Below are 19,416 nucleotides of genomic sequence, written 5' to 3'. Positions count from 1 at the left end.
CAGAGTCAGAGCCGTACACAACAGACCCACCGGCTACAAAATAGCAGTGTGTGTGTCTGTATGTCTGTGTATGTGCATATATATATATAAAAAAATACATATATATATATACACGTGTGTGTGTGTGTATGTGTGTGTGCGTGTCTACAAAGCTGAGCCCGTACCAGGGAGCTCCTCGCCCGGCCGGCGGGGCGGCCAGCCCCCCGGGTAGCGCACCTGCGCCGCGGGCAGGGACTGCGGCGCGGCCCCACGCCTCCCCCGCGGAGCGGCCGCGCCCGCGGAGGCGGCTGCGGGAGCGGGACAGAGCCCGGCAAAACTTGGCAGCGCTTGGGCGGGGCACAAGCGCCGGGCCCCGCTGCCGCGGGCGCTGCGGAGCGGCCGCGGGGCGCAGAGGCGCGCACGCGGCCGCGGCCGGGGGCTCCGCGGGGCGGCGCGGGGGCGGCGCGGCAGGGCGCGGGCGCGGCGCGGCGCTGCGGCGGGGCCGCGCCTGCGAGCGGCGGGAGAGGCAGCGCCGCCGCGCCCGCTCCGCGCCGCACCGCACCGCGCCGCGAAGACCGGCAACTTTCGGCCGCGCTTCGCCCCCCGCACCGCACCGCACCGCACCGCGGGCGGCAGGTAAGCGCCGGGCTCCGGCCGGGAGGAGCGGGGCCGGCGGCCGGAGCCCTGCCCGCCGGCCCCCGCGCAGCGCCGCGCACATGGCCGCGGCGAAGTTAGCGGGTCGGCGCGGTCCCCCGCCAGCGGCGGCGGAGCGGGGGCGGGCGCGCAGGTGCCGGCGGCGGCGGCGGCCGTGGTGCGCGGTGCGCGGTGCGCGGGCGGCGGCGGAGGGGAGCGGGCGGCGGTCGCCGGGCAGGTGGCGGCGGGCCGGGGCTGCGCGCGTGCGGGAGCGGCGGCCCCGCAGTGCCGCTCCGTCCGCCCGTGCGGTGCGGCGCGCAGCGAGCGGGACGCACCGCGGGGGCGGTGGGAGCAGAGAGCGGGCTTTGGTTTGGGCTTTTCTCCCCCCCCCCCGCCCCCGCCACCGGTGGGGAGGGAGGGCAGGTTGTTGGGCTCCGTAGCAAGGGGCCCGGGGTGGAGGGGGGATCCAGGCTGCTCCCTCCGGGATTTTTTTCTTTTTTTCTTTTTTGTTTTGTTTTTTTTTTTTCAATAGGGCACAGAGGAAAATGTTAGTGCCCAGTGCTGAAACTGGTGATCTGGCCGCTGAGGCGGGTATCCGAAAAGCGGTAGTCGCTGGAGCAGCTCCGTTAGTGTCATTCTTCATGCTAGCATGAGGTTTATGTGCCTTTGCGAGGAAGGTCACTTTCCCCCCCCCCCCTTTTTGCTCAGCCGTGTATCAGCAGCTTGAATTCCAAGAAGCAGTAGGTGTTTCTTGGCATTTTAACTGGGATTTTGGAAAGGGAAGTTGAGTATTTAAAGGGGAAAAATTGCGATGGAAGGGCGGGCTGCGGAGGCTGCACACATCCCTGGGTTTGCAGGCGTACAGAAGTTGTTGAATAGGTAGAGGGTCCAAACTGGCATTTGGAAAACAATGAATGGTTCTTGAGTTAGTTATCTGAGGAGCAAATATAAAAGAAAACTGGGCCACTAAAAGCAAATTTTTCCTGTTTTTGCAGTTTACTGTCAGCAGAAGGTAAAACATGTCCTTGAAGATATATAATTTTACATAAACAGCTGATGTTTACATAAGCCTAGATAAGTTTGTGAAAAACATAGATAGCAGAAGATGCAGTGGTAGCTGAACTAGACTATCCTGCCGTTTGTTTGTGTAATAATTTTTCTTTTTGTATTGTTGCAGCTTAATAAAGTGTGCAGCAATACCTTTACCAAACCAACTACCTGCACTATTAATCTGCTTTGGAATGGACAATGGGATGTTCTCTGGCTTTATCATGATCAAAAACTTCTTCCTCTTCTGCGTTTCCATGAGTTTAGCCAGTCACTTCGGGTAAGTTGCCAATTTTGTTTGACTTTTTTGCTGTGCGTTTCTGAGAAAATCAAAAGCTTTGGCTCCGTATGGAGTGGAACAGCAGAGCGAAACAAGGAGACTTTGCATTCGATCTTAATGTCCTGATGTCAGGAGAAAGGGAGCAGTTTTCTTTCCTACACAAATTTAACTGTCTCGTGTCAGTCTTTTATTCCCTTTTCGCTCTTGCAGGAAGGCTTTGGGGGTACGGCGAATTCAGGCTCACGGCTAAGAGGCCAGGCCTACAGATGGCGATGATCTTTGTGTGTGTGTGTGTGTCTGTATGCATGCATATGTATATGTAGGACGTATTTATGGTCCTGAGCAAAGCATGGGGTTGCAGTGCTCACTACCATCCATGGCTGCAATGAGGAGCGCTGACACCTTTCCCTCTTACCTGGCAGGTCCAGGCTGTAAGCAGTAGAGCAAGACTGCACTAACAGGACTCAGTGCATGCTCCTAGCTGACACAGGCTTCTTAATAAGTAAGGTAAAATCTTTATTACCCAGAATGACAGCTAAGTTTGAAACTTGCAAGAATAATTGGAAATTTCATTTCCATGAAGCATGTAGCAACGAATTGTTTCTTACTTTTTTCTTTGGACGCTTTCCTGAGTCCTGAGTCATTTTGAAAGCTATATCGAAGAAATATTCCTGCTATAGCTCTTCAAAAAAACAAACAGAAAAGAACAATTTGCATGTTCAGCCTTATCCCAGAGATTTTATGAACCTACCAAAATCAGACTATGCAAATGAGTCTAGAGGAAGCATTTAGCAAGGGCCATGGAAGTACGAGTTGATTCTGTTTTATGGAGGAGAGCATTTATGATTTTGCTACACTCAAATAAAAAATCCTCCCAACCTGTTTTCTCACAAGTAAACACATTAATTCCTTGTTTTAGGAAGATACAAAAGTAGATGCAAATCAGTTTCTTATTTCAAGCAAAGTAATTTTTTCTATATGAGAATTAGAAGAAAGACCAAACTTTGAGTAGTGACTGTATATACGGTAAGCAAAACTTAGCCCTATCTCCACTGTGCATCTTATGTAGACACACAGAAATGTGTAACCACAGTGCCGTGGGTGAACAGTTGTGGAATTGCACACTCCAAAGATGGCAAACAGCTGCAAGCTGTCACCTTGGAAAAGCTGGGTCCTGTTTTTGCTGTGGTCTAAGGTGAAACTCTCATTGGACTCAGAAAAGGAGATCAGGTTCTTGTTTGTGATAGAAATGAAGAGGACCTGGGACTTGTTCTAAGCTTGTCTTGAAATGGTACTGCCTCACCAAATTATTACTGTGTGGAGAAAACTATGAGGACTGTAACCTGATCCTGATCTTCTTGCACGCCTACAAAAGGTAGCAAATATCAGCAGTTTAGCATACCCTTTTTGATGTGGGGCTTGTCAGGTGATGTTCTATCTTTTAAATGTGTTACTCATTTTAACAGAAGCATTGATATGCAAGACTGCTAAAAAGAGGGTTTAACTGTTGTGTTTCTGTTAGAAAGTGAGTAATGAATCCAAGTCCCAGGTAGGAGTCGTGACCTGTAGCATATCTGATAACTGGAAGAGGACAGTTACCTGGAACTAGGATGCTTGTTTTCTGTAAGTTAGTCAAAAAGCTTCTATGCACTAACATGAAATTATCACGTAACCTTCCTCTCCCACCTCCCCATTTCTGATCTAGTAATGTTAATCATGGCCTGCGGAGATAAGCAGCACCAATTCACTGCACCATTCACACGCTACCCGAGGGCTGAATTTTGACCCTTCTCAAAAGACAGAGGATGTTCCAGCGTTTCTGTTTCAGAGGCAGAAGCAGTTCAAGTGTAATTTGCTAAGTGCTTTGGGACTGGCTCTTCAGGACAGAGCGGCACAATTTACGTGTAGGCTGGTATACTAACTGCTGCAATCCAAAATCTTATACTGGTAATATTTACTGTTGCTATCAGATTCTTCTTTATTAGCTTCATCCATGTTTGAAATGTACTGTTACGTTTCAGTGCATTTTGCAGTGTGCTAAATAAAAGTGATTGGTCAAATGAGCTCATATTTAAAAGCAAAATACAGTAGGACATTACAGATGAAGGCAGAGATTTGTCTATTATATTCCGTAGTCATTCCATATTTATATTAAATCATAAATACAGTTTTTGCCGGCATAGTCAAAGCCACTTTGGGGGATTTCAATGCACAATACCCAGTAAAATAAACAGAAATTATGCATCTCAGTCTCCTAGGCTACTTCAGAAATCTCAGCAAAAGTCTCTGATTAATGGTTAGCGTAAATATGGAATGATATCAAGGATTATCCACATCAGTAGAGTACAGAGAAGGACTGTAGGCATAGTTAGAAAAAGGTATTTAATTTAAAAAAATTACTGAATTGAAATTCAAAAGTATAGAGTAAAGGAGAACAGTATTTGAACACCGGACTATTGTTGGTGCAAGGGTTTTGTAAATCTGGTTCTGCATAAACAGTCCAACATAAGTGAAAGTTTTTTCAAGCTTACTTGACTTAAGCCTTGAGTTGTATAAAGCTCTGAGTTAAGATGTTTTACGGAAGTATTTCAAGATCGTTCACAATTGTATTAAAAGTAAACAGTGATAGAGAGTAATTCAAAATCAAATATAACAGAGAAGAGTGTTTTCAGATGAGACAGCAGCTGATTTCTTACATTTGAATTCAATTAAGATTTCAGGTGTGCAAAGCCTACAGAATTCAGGCTGACAAAAACACACAAAAGGTGGGCGCTTTCCTGGAAGGAGGGCCATGGAAATTCAAAATAGTTTGGAGCCTGCCCTCTCCAGACTGATGCACTGCAAGAACAGCACTGTGATGCTGAATGGATCAGCTGAGCATCCCGCAGGATGGAAATCAGCTCACTCGGGGTCCTGTCCGGCCGGATGCTAGCGGTATTGTGGCACTGCTGAGTATCTTGTGCTTTCAGGCCCTGGGTGAATACCCACGTTTGCAGCTCCGAGGCAGGGGAATGGCAAACACACGGTGTTGCAGGGCAGTTTCCAGCAGATCACCACTGCCGACAGCTGTCCCGCTCACGCTGCCCCTCCAGCTCCACAGCCCGAGAGAAGGGGGGCAACTCTTTCTCTGGGGAACGTGGCACCGGCTGTCCCAGGGACCTTTCTGGGCATGTGACTGTGTCCCAAAGTCCCTGTGCACGCTTGCCTTTTAGATGTGAAATTTGAGAAGTCCGTCTGAGGGCCTGAAGTGACAGGGACGGATGTCATTAGTATAACCACAGTTTAGATAAGTAGAGGTCTTAGCAGGAAGCATGTATAAAATGCTTAACCATCTGCTAATAATGTTTATAATAACAGGATCCCAATTAATTCTGGCTCTAACCAAACACGAGTTTTCTGTACACTGTAGGAATTCAGTCTGTGGGGTCTCTGTAGTTTCACGTACTTTTCTACTTGCTCAGTCTTTAGCATTAAGAGCATAATCCCGCTATGTAGGCTAAACATACCTCTCCCTCAGACCATGGTATTTATTTGAAGTTAGTTTCTGCCACCCTGAACAGTTAGTTCTGCTGGGTTATCCCCTTTGAAATACTTGTAGATGCTAGGAAGTTCTTCCCCATTTTTTAGACTAATTTTGTCAGAATTAGCATATGCCTATTCAGTCATGCTTGTCCATTTATTTATTTTTTATCCTATTTGCCTTTCCTTCTGCATCTTTCCACATAGCTTTTTGAACCCATTAGCCAATTTCAGCAACTGGAGAAATAAGTGAGTTCCTAGAACTGGTTAGAGGAGAACGACAGACATGAATCCCTAGGCTGAACCCAAAGCTACAGTGGTAGCACTTCTATTTTGCTTGGGCTCCTGGCTGGCTAAACAGCAGGTGTGTAACTGCAGGCCATCCAGCACATGCTTAGCATAGGGTCAGCCGCAGCACCTATTGCCGCTTCGTGAACCTGTAGTTAAAGGACTTGGGAGGAGCTGAGAGTCCTGGGAGCGTTTAGTAACTCTGGGAGAAATTCAGGATATTGGGAGGGACCTTAAGGTGCAAAGGGATGAGGACTGTGAGAAATCACCTCATGAAGAACAGACTTCAGTTCCACTGCTCACAAATTGCTCATTTCCGGACGGGAATAAAACACTGCTCTTGGTAAATAAAAGAATGAAATTGTTCTTTAAGGGTCTGCAAAGACCATTAAAGTTTCATTATTTTCAAAGCCAGTCCTCTCCCCTATCCTTCTTATCCGATTCAAAATAATTAAATTTTCATTGCACGAGTTTACAGATTATCAACATTTTTAGATCTCAAGAATCTGTAGGAAAGGGATGGTAAGAAGCTAGCTTAAAAAAGTGTATCTGTTTCCTGTGATGTCTGGCCGGCTGACAGTATCCCAAGAGTGTGCAAATGCATTCTCCACTCTCTTTTTCACAGACTGTTAATTTGCCTGAGCGTTCTGGAATAATTCCAATCCTCTTAAAGCAAGTTATAGGAAACTCTACTCTTAAGAGAAAGGAAAAAAACCCACGACTTTCAATTGCAAAATATTTCCCAGTTATTTTCCAGTGTCCAACTTTCCGTTTTGTTTTCAAAGTTTTGGGAAAATCATGAAATATCTACCCGTATGTTTTGCTCTTAATACAACTAGGCTATGAATAGCATCTGTCAGGTTTTTGACTAAATGGTAATAAAGGCAGTGATGTTTAAAATGGTAAATGATGAACTCATCAGAAGAGGTAGCTGAGCATCTTTAGGGAGTTACCAGATATTACACTGATCTCCTTTCTGCGGCTTCTGATTTTTTTCAGTCACCTGGCAATTGCAGTATTAAATAACTGTGATAAGAAGTATTCCTCGGTGGTTTATTTTATGTTTAATAATGAACTTTTAATTTTATTATCTTTGAAATTTCTTAGCATCTCCTAAATTTTTTTTTCCTAGGTTTATTTTTATTTTAGAACTGCAAAAGTTTAAATTAAAAGACAGTTTTGGTTGCTGAGTGGCAATAGTCACTACTAATTTCTTGATAAAACCTAATCTTTATATATATAGCAATAATTAGTTTAGGATATGACTGTTTTATCGTTATTCATAAATGACTGTTTTATCGTTATTCATAAAGCTATAGTATCTAATATGCAAAAATACATATAATGTTTCAAGTATAATCTTAATGCTCTTATGTCATAAAAGACAACTTCAGCACTTACTCAAAAATAAGAATTGCTATTTTATCAGCCATCTCAAAAATATAAACTAAATGCTTATTTTTCTGTGAAAGAAAAAATAACATTTGGATTAGTGGCAAACAGTGATCCTCTACAAATACAACTTGAATAATACTGACATTTCTCTGTAATTCAGCATCAGATGCCTTTTTTTTTCAAGTGAAGTGATCTGCCAAATCTAAATTGGATTGCTGTTGTACAGATGAAGTGCAGATTTTCAGTGATGCTATTTCATTTCTCAAGTCATTTGATGCTAAGTCATTTCTCCATCTTTTTCATCTATTAATTACGTTTTCTTGCGGATATCCAAGTATTTCAGTATATGAGGTACGTATACTATTTTTATGAAAGGCATATATAGTCAGGATAGAACAGAGCAACATCAGTTACTCATGCTGGATTCAGAGGAGAGATTATGAGAACTAGATATATTCTGTCCCTTCCCCACAAAAAATACTAAAAATACAAGATTTTCCAAGAGCAAAGAAACTAGTGAAGCTCGATTTCGAAGCCTCTATATCCTATATCCTCTGCACTATCCCTCTGCAATAATCCCAGCTCTCCATTTTGCATCCCTCGTAGCCATCTCCCCTTGCAGTACCTGCATTTTACCTCTGCAGTCCATTCCTCACAGTATCTTTTCTAATAGCCCCGCAAGTCTCTTCCATGTGTCTTAATTACCAGCGAGGAGGTGGGCTGCTTTTGCTGAGGCTGTTTCTGAGCTCATATGTGCTGACTGGCCCAGTCGGCAAGCCGGAGGGAATAGATGACTGCTGACCTCACATTGTTACTTAATGAGGCACTAATTTGCTTCTCATGAAACTTGCAAGAATGAAATCAAGTTTGATCTCTTGGCCTCTCCGTCAGATGTGCTGGAAAAAGGAAGTGGGTTCGTAAGTTGATAGGGTGGAACAGGCAGCCTGCGTGATGCATGTCTGTTTTTCTTATGAAAACAAGCTAAAAATAAATGATAGAAAATTTGAACAGTATTCTAGGATTTTAGGAAAGCATTAGCTATGCTCAATGGACGGTAAGAACCTCTGTAACTTCTGTCATCTCTCCATATTCATTAGGCTGCTGCTTGTCACTGATGCCTTTAGAGAGTGAACTCATTTGATTACGTTTGAAACAGAAGGATGCAGTTTGTTGTCTTGAATGGTCCGTGTGCAAGGATGTCTAATGCTCTTTAATTAGTTTGGATGTACTGGATTAACTATATATCATTTCAGTCAAATACGTCCATGATGTCATCTACCTCAGTTACTCGCTAGAAGTTGTGGTGGCAGCAATGAAAACTGAGAGTTAATTCAGTCTTTAGATCTTGGAAAGAGGGGTTGGCCTGAAAAACGGGCGAGACCCTCAGATACTCCTCTGCCTGCAGCGAAGGGGAGCCCCTTGGAGGGTTTGGGCTCTCCTGATTTTGAACTTGCTGAGGGGTCGCAGCAGTGCTGGCATCGCTCATGCTTCCAGGACCCCTCTCTGCCAGGCTCTTGCACGTGCTGCAGCATTTCTGGGATTCGCTGCAGACCTTGCACCCCCAGCCCTGACTTGCTCCCCTTCCCTAAGAGGGTCTGAAATCCTTCCTTTTTCCAGCAGAAGAACACAAGCTATAGAGGGAACTAAAGCAGGGCTGGGGGTCCCAATGTCAGGATCTGGCTCTGATGTAGTACGCGACCACCGTCAGCTCCTAGTGAGCCAGGTGGTCTCGTGTCCCTAAAACCCAGGCTGCGCCCAGGCTGATTATACAGATGTCAGGGAAGTCATATTTAGCGTAAACCTTGTGCAAGTAAAACCAGATTGAGGTCCCTCACCTTTCTTTTTATAAATCCTGTTCTGTTAAGGAAGTATAATACATATTTTACAAGCGTCCTGCAAGGCAAATGCGTCCAGCATTCTGTGGAATGCTTTGAGATTCTCTTATTTATTTACTGATTTATTTCCCTGGGGATTGGTAATAAATAAATATGGATCTTTTTTTAATCTCTGGGTCACTGGTTCACATCCAGTTCAGGTCATTTGAGTGTAAGTGGTTGCTGTGTAGTGGCAGGGTGCGTGAAGTGGAATATGGTTGTTAGTGGGGTGACATACCCTCTATCGCAGCTGCAGCATTTATTAGCAATTTCAGTAGAGGCTGAAACTTGAATAAGCACTTGCTGTCTCAAGAGATAACCATTGCTAGCTGCAGATGAAGCATGTTTATGGATAAACTTTTGTGTCTGTTATCTCTTATTTAGATAAGCAAAGATATTAGTGTGCAGGGGGTTCTCCTGAGCGTCTTAAAATGAAAATCAACCAGATTTAAAAATGCAAGTTATAGTTGTGTGCTGTGAGCTGGAGTATCATTCTGGGTACTTTCTGCGTAAGCCAGCCTCGTACGTCTGATCCATTGATACCTGAGCAGACAAGTTTAAAAAAAAAAAGAAAAAAGGATGTTTTGTTTGCTTAAAGGACCATATCTGAAATACTTATGTATATATCATTGAAATAAAAGAAGAGTTCACACTGATCAAAGAGTGCAAACAGGTCTGGCCCAAAACATATGGAATGAGGCCCACTACACGTTGTTATTTGCATACCGTAAGGGAGGACTAATTTATGAAGAAGAAAGAGGAAGAATGAAGAACTGTATTTTCTGTACTGCAGTATTCTTTTCAGGTACCCCAGTGACCCGAAGTGGAATATTTGAATTCAATGGTGGTTCATTATCCTCAAGTGAAGTTAAAGTTCATCCATCGTTCTGGGAATTAATTACATAAACTGTGAAAATGAGAAGTTATTTGGCACGTAAGGATTGAAGAGTGCCTTCAGGCAGACCGGAAGGGGCACCTCTAGGCAGACCTGTGCTGCTTGCCTAGCATCTCTGTGAGCTGATGCAAAGACTGGAGAGCTAACCCGGGAAAAAAATTAACAGTATTTGCTGGCTCTGTGGGCTGAATTTGCTCCCTGAGGGGGATGAACACCTGCCAGAGCCAGCGCTGGGGTAGTGGGGTCCCAAGGACCACGTCACCCACAGCCCCAACCGCTGAAAAGGCAGGGGAAAGAGCAGGGGACTCGGAGGCTCCCTTTGTGAAGTTTCCTGCAAATTACACTGCGGAGAGGAAGCCTCTTGGGATTGGCACAGCTTTTGACATATTTCTTTTTGTTTGCATAAAACAGCTTCTCGCAAATGCCAACAGCTTCGGGAAAGGAGGACACCAATGATAACATTACTATATTCACCAGGATCTTGGACGGCCTGCTGGACGGCTACGACAACCGACTGCGCCCGGGACTGGGAGGTAGAGTAACACTTCAGTTGTGGCTGGTGAATCATTTAGATGATTTCTCCTGCATAGTGACTCCACCGACGCCCTCCTGTATGGGTGCCTGTCCTTGGGATGGGTCTTAATGAGAGAGAGGTGTTTAATTAACTACACGTAGCCCAGAAGATAGTGTCTCCTTGCAAACAGGGCTCAGTACAAAGATCACTGAAGTTTTTTCTTTCACTCACTGAAGTCATTTGAGGTTGGATTAGGCATGTGTGATACGTGTTTTCTGTAACTGAATACAGTCTGCATTTTTTTGTTTGTTTTGGTACTCTTCTCTTTTAAGGTGAGCCAGACAAGGTGCTTGCAGGTTGCTTTAAGGTTCCCTGCTGGTCAGCATGTATAAAATTATGCCAGTGACAAAAAAATCTCTGTTAAAAAAAGAACCCCAAAGCATCCATTTTTAGATAGCTGCAGTGACTCGGTATTGATACGTCATTTAGATAACCTCTATAGCAGCTATTTTAAAAGCGTAACATGTGAATAGTTACTTGCCATTCTAACCTTGTTGAGCCCTTCTTCTGTTCTCTTTCCCCCAGATTTCTCTCATCTTCTACCCATGTGTAAACCATCTGTTATGTTCTTCCTGGCCCTTTTTTAATCTGGCTACCCCCACCCCTTCGTCTTGTGAGACCAACACATTGCTTTCATTGCTTTCTCTCCTTCTCCTCTCACTTTACTCAGAGATGCTTGAAAATAGGGCTTGATGCTCCTATCTTATGTAACGAGCTTCTGAAAATTCTGCCCTTAAATTAAATTAGTCCTGGATTTGAAAAGATGCCAGAAAGACTCAGAGTCTTGAGGGTAGGATTAATTTCACCTAGCTTTAGACATCTATAATATAGATGTCTGCAATTGAGCAAGTCACCCAAGTCAGTGGAGATAAATAGGCCCTTCTAAGGTACACTTCATCGCAGTCTATAGTAGGCATCTAAACTGGTCAGAGGAATTGTACCCTAGAAGGGCCTGTTCATTTCCAGAAAACTATAGAAAGAGAGCCTGAGCTCCTCAGCTTCTTAATTTCAGTTATCTTGGGGCAGGGCAGGGTGGTTAAATGATTGATTCAAAAGTTGTTGATAGGAAAATGCGCATCAGAAGCATGTATTTATGTCTTAACATAATTACTGACTCGGAGCCTGTGTTTATTACAGAGCGAATAACTCAGGTGAAAACAGACATCTATGTTACCAGTTTTGGTCCTGTGTCAGACACAGAAATGGTAAGTTCTAGCCCATGGCTCCTAACTTGGCATGTATTTACTTTGCTAAAGTCATTTTCAGAACTGTCACTTCTAATCAGACCCTGCAATAATATGTCTGTTTCCCTATGCCAGGAATACACCATTGACGTTTTTTTCCGACAAAGCTGGAAAGACGAACGGCTTCGATTCAAAGGACCTATGCAGCGCCTCCCTCTTAACAATCTGCTTGCCAGCAAGATCTGGACCCCCGACACCTTCTTCCACAACGGCAAAAAGTCTATTGCTCACAACATGACGACACCAAACAAACTTCTGCGCCTCGAGGATGACGGCACTCTACTGTACACCATGAGGTAATAACCTGCCTTAATTTCTTCTGATGCTGTTTCCCAACTAGCTTTGCCAATACTTGGGGGCAACGCTGCTTCCCCCACTCATAGGAGAGCCAGGCAAGCAATCTTTTGCACATATTTATATGAATATCAAGAAAAGTGGAAAACATAATCACTGCCTACAAGCACCAATTAATTTGCAGCTTCTGAATACTGCTAGTGCCTAAATATTTCCTTTGATTAAATGGAAGGCATATTCTCCACAGATTTGATGATTCAGTCCAGCTTTTTTATGAAGATCTGTACTGTCTTCTTATTTATTTTTGCAGTTGCAGTGCTGATTGCAAGAGAGCTGTCTCGAAGGCAAGAAACTGATACCTAGTTCTGGGGCAGGACATCTTGAACTCTTGAGACTTATTATTATTTTTTCAATTATTTCACTAATAGTGCTAAAAGGCAAATCATCACTGGGATAAATGAAGTAAGCTAGCAGCACTGTGAAGCTATTTTAGCAAGTGCATTCCTGAAAACAAAGCTGGCACATTATATTGGCAGAGAAGCGAATCAGTGTCTGAATTCTTCAGGGTCGTGCTCCTCATCTGATTAGAGGATACTGTCAAGCTTCATCATTGTATAACCCAGATGTAAGATATGACATCGGTGACATTAGAGGATTATCTGAAATTCTTTGGAGGCCAAATCCCACATCAGTGTAGGGTGATTTGCTCATTAAAAGTAATTAAACTGTAGTAATTAAGACTGCCTTATAGCTTTAATAGGGTTTTCTCTGAAAGCATAGTCGTACGGACCACACTTGAGAAGAGATTAAAGGAAAAACCTACTGGGGAATAAAGTGTTATTGTAAGCTTATCACATATGAGCACAGAGTGATGCCTGAGACCCGGTAAAGCAGTTAGGAGCCTCAAGTTAGACACTGAAGTGCCTCCTTTTCCTGCACCTGTTCCCCCATACTTGGTGAACTGCCTGAGCTGGGCTGGACATCGGACTCCCAAATGGAGGAGGGGGGCACAGACCCTGGGGGGCAGCCCGGGCACCCGCACGCCTAGGGCGAGAGCAGGCGCGCGGCGAGCGCGAGGCAGGAGATGGAACGCCTGCCCCTCTCTAGGGCCCAGTCTGCGGCACTGCGGAAAGCAATACGCGGCCGACCGTTTGGAGGGCAGAGCGTCGAGTTTGCTCTGGAGAGTGAGGGATCAGGACTTGTCAGGGCTCTGCGAGATTACAGCGTTGCGTGGAGGCACCTTGAGGTTCGCAAATTTTATTTCGAGTGTTTCTGTCCTGATTTTTTTGGTCCTGGCCTTAAATCCCTTGCTCTCAAAGGAAGAGAGGTTTAGGAGAGGTAAGGTATCCTTTTGTATATGCCGACAGCTTTAGATCACAGTTGTAACGGCACCAGTACTAAGAAGGTTTAGGTTTGATTATGGGTCACATTAAAACATAGGGGAAAATCTCCCATTTTCTTTCTGCCATATATTGCTGTTATTTCTCCCGTATTTTGCTGAGTTAGTGATCTCAGTAATAAAGCCTTGACACAATGTGGGGATATAGTGTGTGTTTAGATGAATGAAAGTCAAAACAACTAGAAGAGAAACCTATATTTTGCAAAAATACTGGTAATTCAGGCCTTTAAGCCACTCTCATTGCTGCTAGGACTACACTAGTACGACTCCAGAGACCGCTACTGAAGCAATTCCTGATTATTTGTGTAAATTACTTCTGTAAATAAAGTCCAAATCAGACTAACAGCCTGGAAGCAAACATTACATTGTGTAGTGGGTTCACAGCTGGCCTGCTATTTTTGTGGAAGCACTGGGTTTTGCGGTATTAAAGAATTGCAGTGAGGCACAGAGTCATTAGGCAATTAGCGGAGTCACCCGAGTTAGTGGAGCGAGACATATCTAGTAGGTAACCTAGCCACTGAATCTGACCTGTTCTTTAGAGGTGCCTCTCCTGTGACTGTGGTAGACTTACTAAATTAAGTGCCGCAGGCTATAAGTATACTGAGGAGAAGACTGCGTCCTGCTCATCACATGCAGCTGGAGCAAAATTTGGGCTTGACCCAGTCTTTCTCGTCTTCTCACTGCTTCTCTTTTCTCCTGGTTTTCACAGAGAGGAAACCTGGACACATTGCCCGGATGACAGCTCAAGGAGCAAGAGGGGGCTCTAGGCAGCAGCCTTATCTAGACATCTGAGGGGGCTTTTTAAAATTGGATGGGATGAATATGGGCCTTAGGATTGGAAGTGAAACAGTCAGAGCTTTTTGGATTGACGTTCTTGTAGGCTACAGAAAGGCACACAATGCTTTTCTAACCTAAAAAGCATGTAACATAACTTTTTTTTTTCTTGAGTATTGTGTGTGGGTGTGCACGTGCGTGGAAATAAATTCCCCCCAAACATAGTGTATGTGATAAGAAATGGAGTGCAAAGCTTTTTAAATAGCTTGCTTTCCACTATTGCAAATAATAACTGTAAACTCAAGTAAGAAGTGTGCATGCTATTCTACTTAAACCTAAGTCCGGAGGCTGCTTTTGTAATGGGTAAGGAGCTGTGCTACTTGAGGGATACCAGTCTTTCACGACGGGCGTTTCAGCAGTGGGAGCGAAGTTCTGCTGCTCCCCTTCCTAACTGTGCAGTGATGGCTGTGACATGCACTCAGCCTCCTTCAGCTGCTGCTGCACCTTTTGGGACTCCCGATAAAGGTAACGGTAGCACTATGCGCATAGGCACGCTACCTATGCTAGGTAGCACTACCTAGCATGGTTTTCCACCAGAAAATGATACACAGCATAGGACCTTTTAGGGGAGAAATTCTCATTACAGTGCTGATGCACTGCCTGAAGCTACTGGGCGTAGCCAGGGAGTCTCATGTCCTGCAGCTCCTAGCAGACCTCTTTGGTTTCCAGGATTTAGGGATTTGGAGGCAGCCCTCTGTTAGTTCTGTATTCCCCTTGTTTCGAAGGAGGAATTGTGTTTCCCAGACTGTACGTAGGAGTAATCTGTGCAAGGAGGATTGGACCCTCTGTCATTGACATCGATGCCTGAATTGCTTTTGCAACCTTGCATCTGGCTATCTGAATGAAGAGGAGGAAAGCAGCAAAGTCAGTGGTGACCTATTTTATTTGACTTCCAAATATACCAAATTTGATCAGCTGACTAAATTTCCAGCTTTAGCACTTGTCTGTACATGCGTTTTCATTATGAATGTATTTACTTATTGCAAAAAAGTATTCTTTGTATTTTGCATTTGATGGTATGTTGTCTAAGTCAGAAGTTGATGGGATGTATTTTGACAGGCAAGTGTAGTAAATAGGCTTCTATACATGTAGAGTATTAAAGCCCTTCTGTATGAATACAAGAACACAACACACTTTAAATAAATTTCATAAACACTAATGTTATCTGCAGGAAATAACTTAATAATTCTAACTGTTTTTGATTTGGTAGGTCTTATTTGTTTTATTTTGCTAATATGATTTGCAAATGATACTCTACTGAATTGAATGCTGCAAATTTTATTTCTGCCCCTAGAGGGGAGTATTGTCTGTATGTACATTATTTTTAAGTGCTGATTTTTAGTGAGAGTGTTGTGGTAAAAGTGCTGGCAGATGTGCCTCATATTTCACTAGTCTATACAGAAAATAGCTTGGTGAATGGAGGGAGAACATCTAGTTAAAAAACATCTAGTTGAAAAAGGCGTGAAGCTCATTTGTTCCTTAAAACTCTCCTAGAAAATGGGGGCAGTCAGTAAGCAACCTTTTCGGGTTAAGAGAACCAGAATATCTCAATGAGCTGCATTTTTTTTTTTTTTATTTCGGTGGGAACCGACTATAAAGGCAAGAGCTTGATAAGCTTTGCTGTACAAGACTAGAAAATGGTGCGAGTCTGCCTTTTTGGCCAGAAATGGTATGAAGCAGAACATGCTCACTAGAGCCAAGCTTTTGGACCGTAACTGAACTTATGGGTAGCAGTTCTAAGGCAGTTTTGGATGGTTTTCTATCTGCTTGTAGATACTGAAAAATATTTTTGTGTCGTTGCAAGAGCTAGGCTCCTTAGAGCCAGATTCTCACGTTAACTTTGAAAGGACCCCAAGTTCTTCTACTAGTCCTAAGACTGCCCGACATCTGTTATAATTTGGGATTTTAAATAACATACGGTCATACGTATGAAGAGTTTACCAAACATTGATTTTTCCCTTGTTATCATGATTACTGAAGGTTCCCAGAGATCCTGAGAAGATTGACTGGTAAATCTGTCACATTACATTGCTAATGCATAATTTATCAACCTGAGCCTGCCGACATCAGCTTGGTGAATGCGATGTTAATAACCTTCCAAATCTTTTATTACAGCCCTGAAATAGATTTGTCTTTATCATTCCTGGAAGACATTTAAAATTCAGCAGTGTTGAACAGCTATCCACTTGATGGCAGCATAACCTCACTCCTTGATATTCTGCTGTGAATACAGACTTAGCTCTGCTGAAAATACTGTTTCTTACGTTAGCACTGAGCATTAAAATTGTATGTGCAAGTGTACTTATGTTCCAGGTGCATGCTGCCTCTACTCATATATGAAGCATTTAATGACCAAATTAACCTTTTTATACTATAGAGGTATTGGTTATAAAAAGAATTGACTGGAAGGTATGGTGCTGTTTTCAAAATTTCCATTGAGAGAGCCACATTTGTGTATTTTGGGGGGGGGGGGGGAGAATTATTCTGTGGAAAATGTCTTTGTTCTCACAGTGCTGACTTTGCCAAATGGGGCCTTTCCCAGATAAAGCTTTGCTTCTGTGGCCCCACCTGAGAACAGCTAGCCAGCCTGCATTTTTAAAAAACCTAATTTGTTTTCAGTCAGCTAGTCGTCTAGATGGGAATATTTTTGTTTAATTTGAATATCTGATTCTTATTTCAAAGAGAAGACTTCATTTACGCATCCATTTATATTTACAGAAAGGGATCTGGCACTGATTTAGGCATCCTGTAAATATTATAAAACTAACTGGGAGGTCTCAAACCGCACAAGTACATGTTTTCTTTCACCATCATAAAGACTTGCTACCTTTTCTTTCATTAACAATCTTCAACCAGCTTACCCCAGGGAAAAAAAAGTATTTTTTTCACTTTGGGCTGAATCTTGCAGAGTGTTGAAAAACTACTGTGGTGCCAGGTACTCTCAGCTGCCTTTCACCAGTTCAGGTTTTGACAGAACAAGGGAAAATAGCGATACATGAAGTGAAGGGCCCTTCCCTGAGGATAGTGTGTCTACAGGGTTCTTGTTTTAACGCTAGGGCTATCAGTTCTAATATTTCTGCTTTTATTGCACATTACTGCCAAATCTCAAAAGTTGTCCTTCAAGGAACCAAGATTCATTGTTTTGCAAAATCCAGTTAGATTTGCAGTCAGGGAAAGAAAAGAATCAGAGCAGACTGTGGTGTAATAAATTCAAAATGGCCAATTATTACCTGCAGCATCCGAAAGGTTTCCAGATATAGTCCTGATGTAGAGTGCATTACAATAGCCTATTCTGCTGGTGAAAAAAAATGCACAGAGCCCTGCAGAGATCTCCATCATAAAGAGAGGAACTCTCACAGCAAGAATAAAACTGATGAAAAGACAAAACCCAAAGTAGAACTAACCCATCTCTGGATGAGATGCTTGCCTGGACTTTGAAGGGTTACAAAAGATCCAGCTCTCAGATTCAAGGTGTCATGTCTGTGTTGAGCACAGAAGCAGACCTATCCTTCCACTGTGGTTAGCTGGTGCAATATCTGCCATATTCTCTAGCGTTCCCCCCATGCTATAAGCACAGACCAGGTGAGGTCTTGTTGGCTGTTGAAAACCGAATGACCTGGTGTCCTGGCTGTGCATGGAGAAGCAGGGCTGACAGACCAGAAACCAGAGGGAAGCAATGGCCTGGTAGGTGTCCCCCAAGTATCCCAGGAAAGCATAGCTGCATCAGTGACTCTTTCTTTGCCCAAATCTACAGATAAATGCCAGCTTCTTGAGGACAGGGGCTTTGGAAGTACCTGGCAGATATTAAAAAAAATGTTTATGAGGAGTACAACATTGCAGTGAATCCCCTTGTCATTTCATTTAAAGTGAAATAAAAGCATCATCTGCCTAATTGGAAGTACCATCCCCTGAAGTACATTTATGCGTGTGCTGAAACATCAGACTGCCAACGAGTAATCTAAAATATGCTGTGGTGGAGTACATCAGACACTATGGGTGGGATCCGCCTCACCTAACTTTATTCATCTATAATGCTGATAGCTGCAGCTGAGCTTGTCAACTCAGGATCACTCCCAGTGCAGTGCAGAGACTCTTTTAAGGAGTTAGTTGTCTGCATTATTTTAGATGTCTACTTTAGTATGAAAGATGCTTATTTCTTTCCCTTCAGATTTCAAGAACTCCTGTACTGGCAGAAAAAGGAGCCTAGGGTTACTACTGCTGAAATATACGTATTTAGTCATGTGAGTCCTACCCTGCTTACCTATTTCCATTAGTATTTCCCACCCCCATACTCATGTAGTCTGGAGACCGGTAAGGTGCAAGCTGCTTCAAGCTGTGGGACATTGTGGGCAGCAGCTGGTTCTGTAGCTGTTTTAGCGAGACTTGCACAGTTTCCTTTCCATACAACATACATCCCGAGGCTATGCAGTCGTAGCACATGTAAGCACACTCAAATTGGGGTCACTCCTCCACTTTTGTCTAGGTAGGTTCAGGAGGGAATGTAAGGTGCTTTAGGAGGAGTACAAGAAATCCCAGTGAATTGCAGTCTTGCAAGGGGGCAGGAGAGCAGAGCCCATAGCAGTAGCTAGAAGGCTGGGAAGGATACACACACTGACCTCCAGGCCATTCCCTGGGCTGGCAGCCCTCCCTTTTCCTGGGGCACCCAACTTGCTGTCTGAACCAAGTCACAGTAGCACAAGGCTCGGTTGTCACATGGAGAGATGAGCATAAAGTGATGGGTTTCCCTTGGAAGAAGCTAGAAGATATCCAGCTAGGGATGCCAGAGGCCAGCTAGACCCCGGTGGTTGCCAGGAACCTGTGGCTAAATCAAGAGAGCAGGATTAGGAAGACACATTTGAGGGCTTACATGGGAAGAGGCTTTGCAGGAAATGGGGATGGAAGGATTTTGGGGAGCAGGGTCCATGGTACTGATAGTCACTTAGGAATAAGTGGGAGGTACTGCAGGTTGGATATGTCGGGATCTGAGGCAATTAGAAAGTAAAAGTGTATGTGTGAGGAATAAAAGAGCTTAGGGATCCTACAGAGCAACTCTAAGCTACTTCAAAAGGAAGAAAGACAGAATCTTGTCTAGGATGTTTCAGAAAGGTTGATATACATAGTGGTACATGCCAAGCACCTGTTTTCCTGCTCTGGTGTGTCA

At 43.9% G+C, this 19,416-nt stretch overlaps 1 protein-coding gene across 5 annotated transcripts in view; it reads left to right on the top strand.

The window, feature by feature from the left end:
- The first annotated feature begins 515 nt into the window (after positions 1–515).
- The window catches only part of GABRA5 (gamma-aminobutyric acid type A receptor subunit alpha5), a 58,232-nt gene continuing 39,331 nt past the window's right edge, over positions 516–19,416 (top strand). Inside the window, exons 1-5 of one of the 5 annotated variants that reach the window (XM_068923232.1) lie at positions 516–615; positions 1,790–1,939; positions 10,322–10,443; positions 11,622–11,689; positions 11,804–12,024. In XM_068923232.1, the coding sequence (XP_068779333.1) occupies positions 1,854–1,939; positions 10,322–10,443; positions 11,622–11,689; positions 11,804–12,024 (497 nt within the window). In that variant the 5' untranslated portion in view covers positions 516–615; positions 1,790–1,853. Of the gene's footprint in view, positions 616–1,179; positions 1,238–1,271; positions 1,353–1,552; positions 1,625–1,789; positions 1,940–10,321; positions 10,444–11,621; positions 12,025–19,416 lie in introns of those variants that run through there. The other 4 variants (XM_068923205.1, XM_068923214.1, XM_068923223.1 and 1 more) reach the window with 4 other exon arrangements.

Source organism: Struthio camelus, chromosome 1 (assembly GCF_040807025.1).
Source record: "Struthio camelus isolate bStrCam1 chromosome 1, bStrCam1.hap1, whole genome shotgun sequence".
NCBI classification, from domain to species: domain Eukaryota; kingdom Metazoa; phylum Chordata; class Aves; order Struthioniformes; family Struthionidae; genus Struthio; species Struthio camelus.
This window is presented reverse-complemented; position numbering and strand designations above follow the sequence as displayed.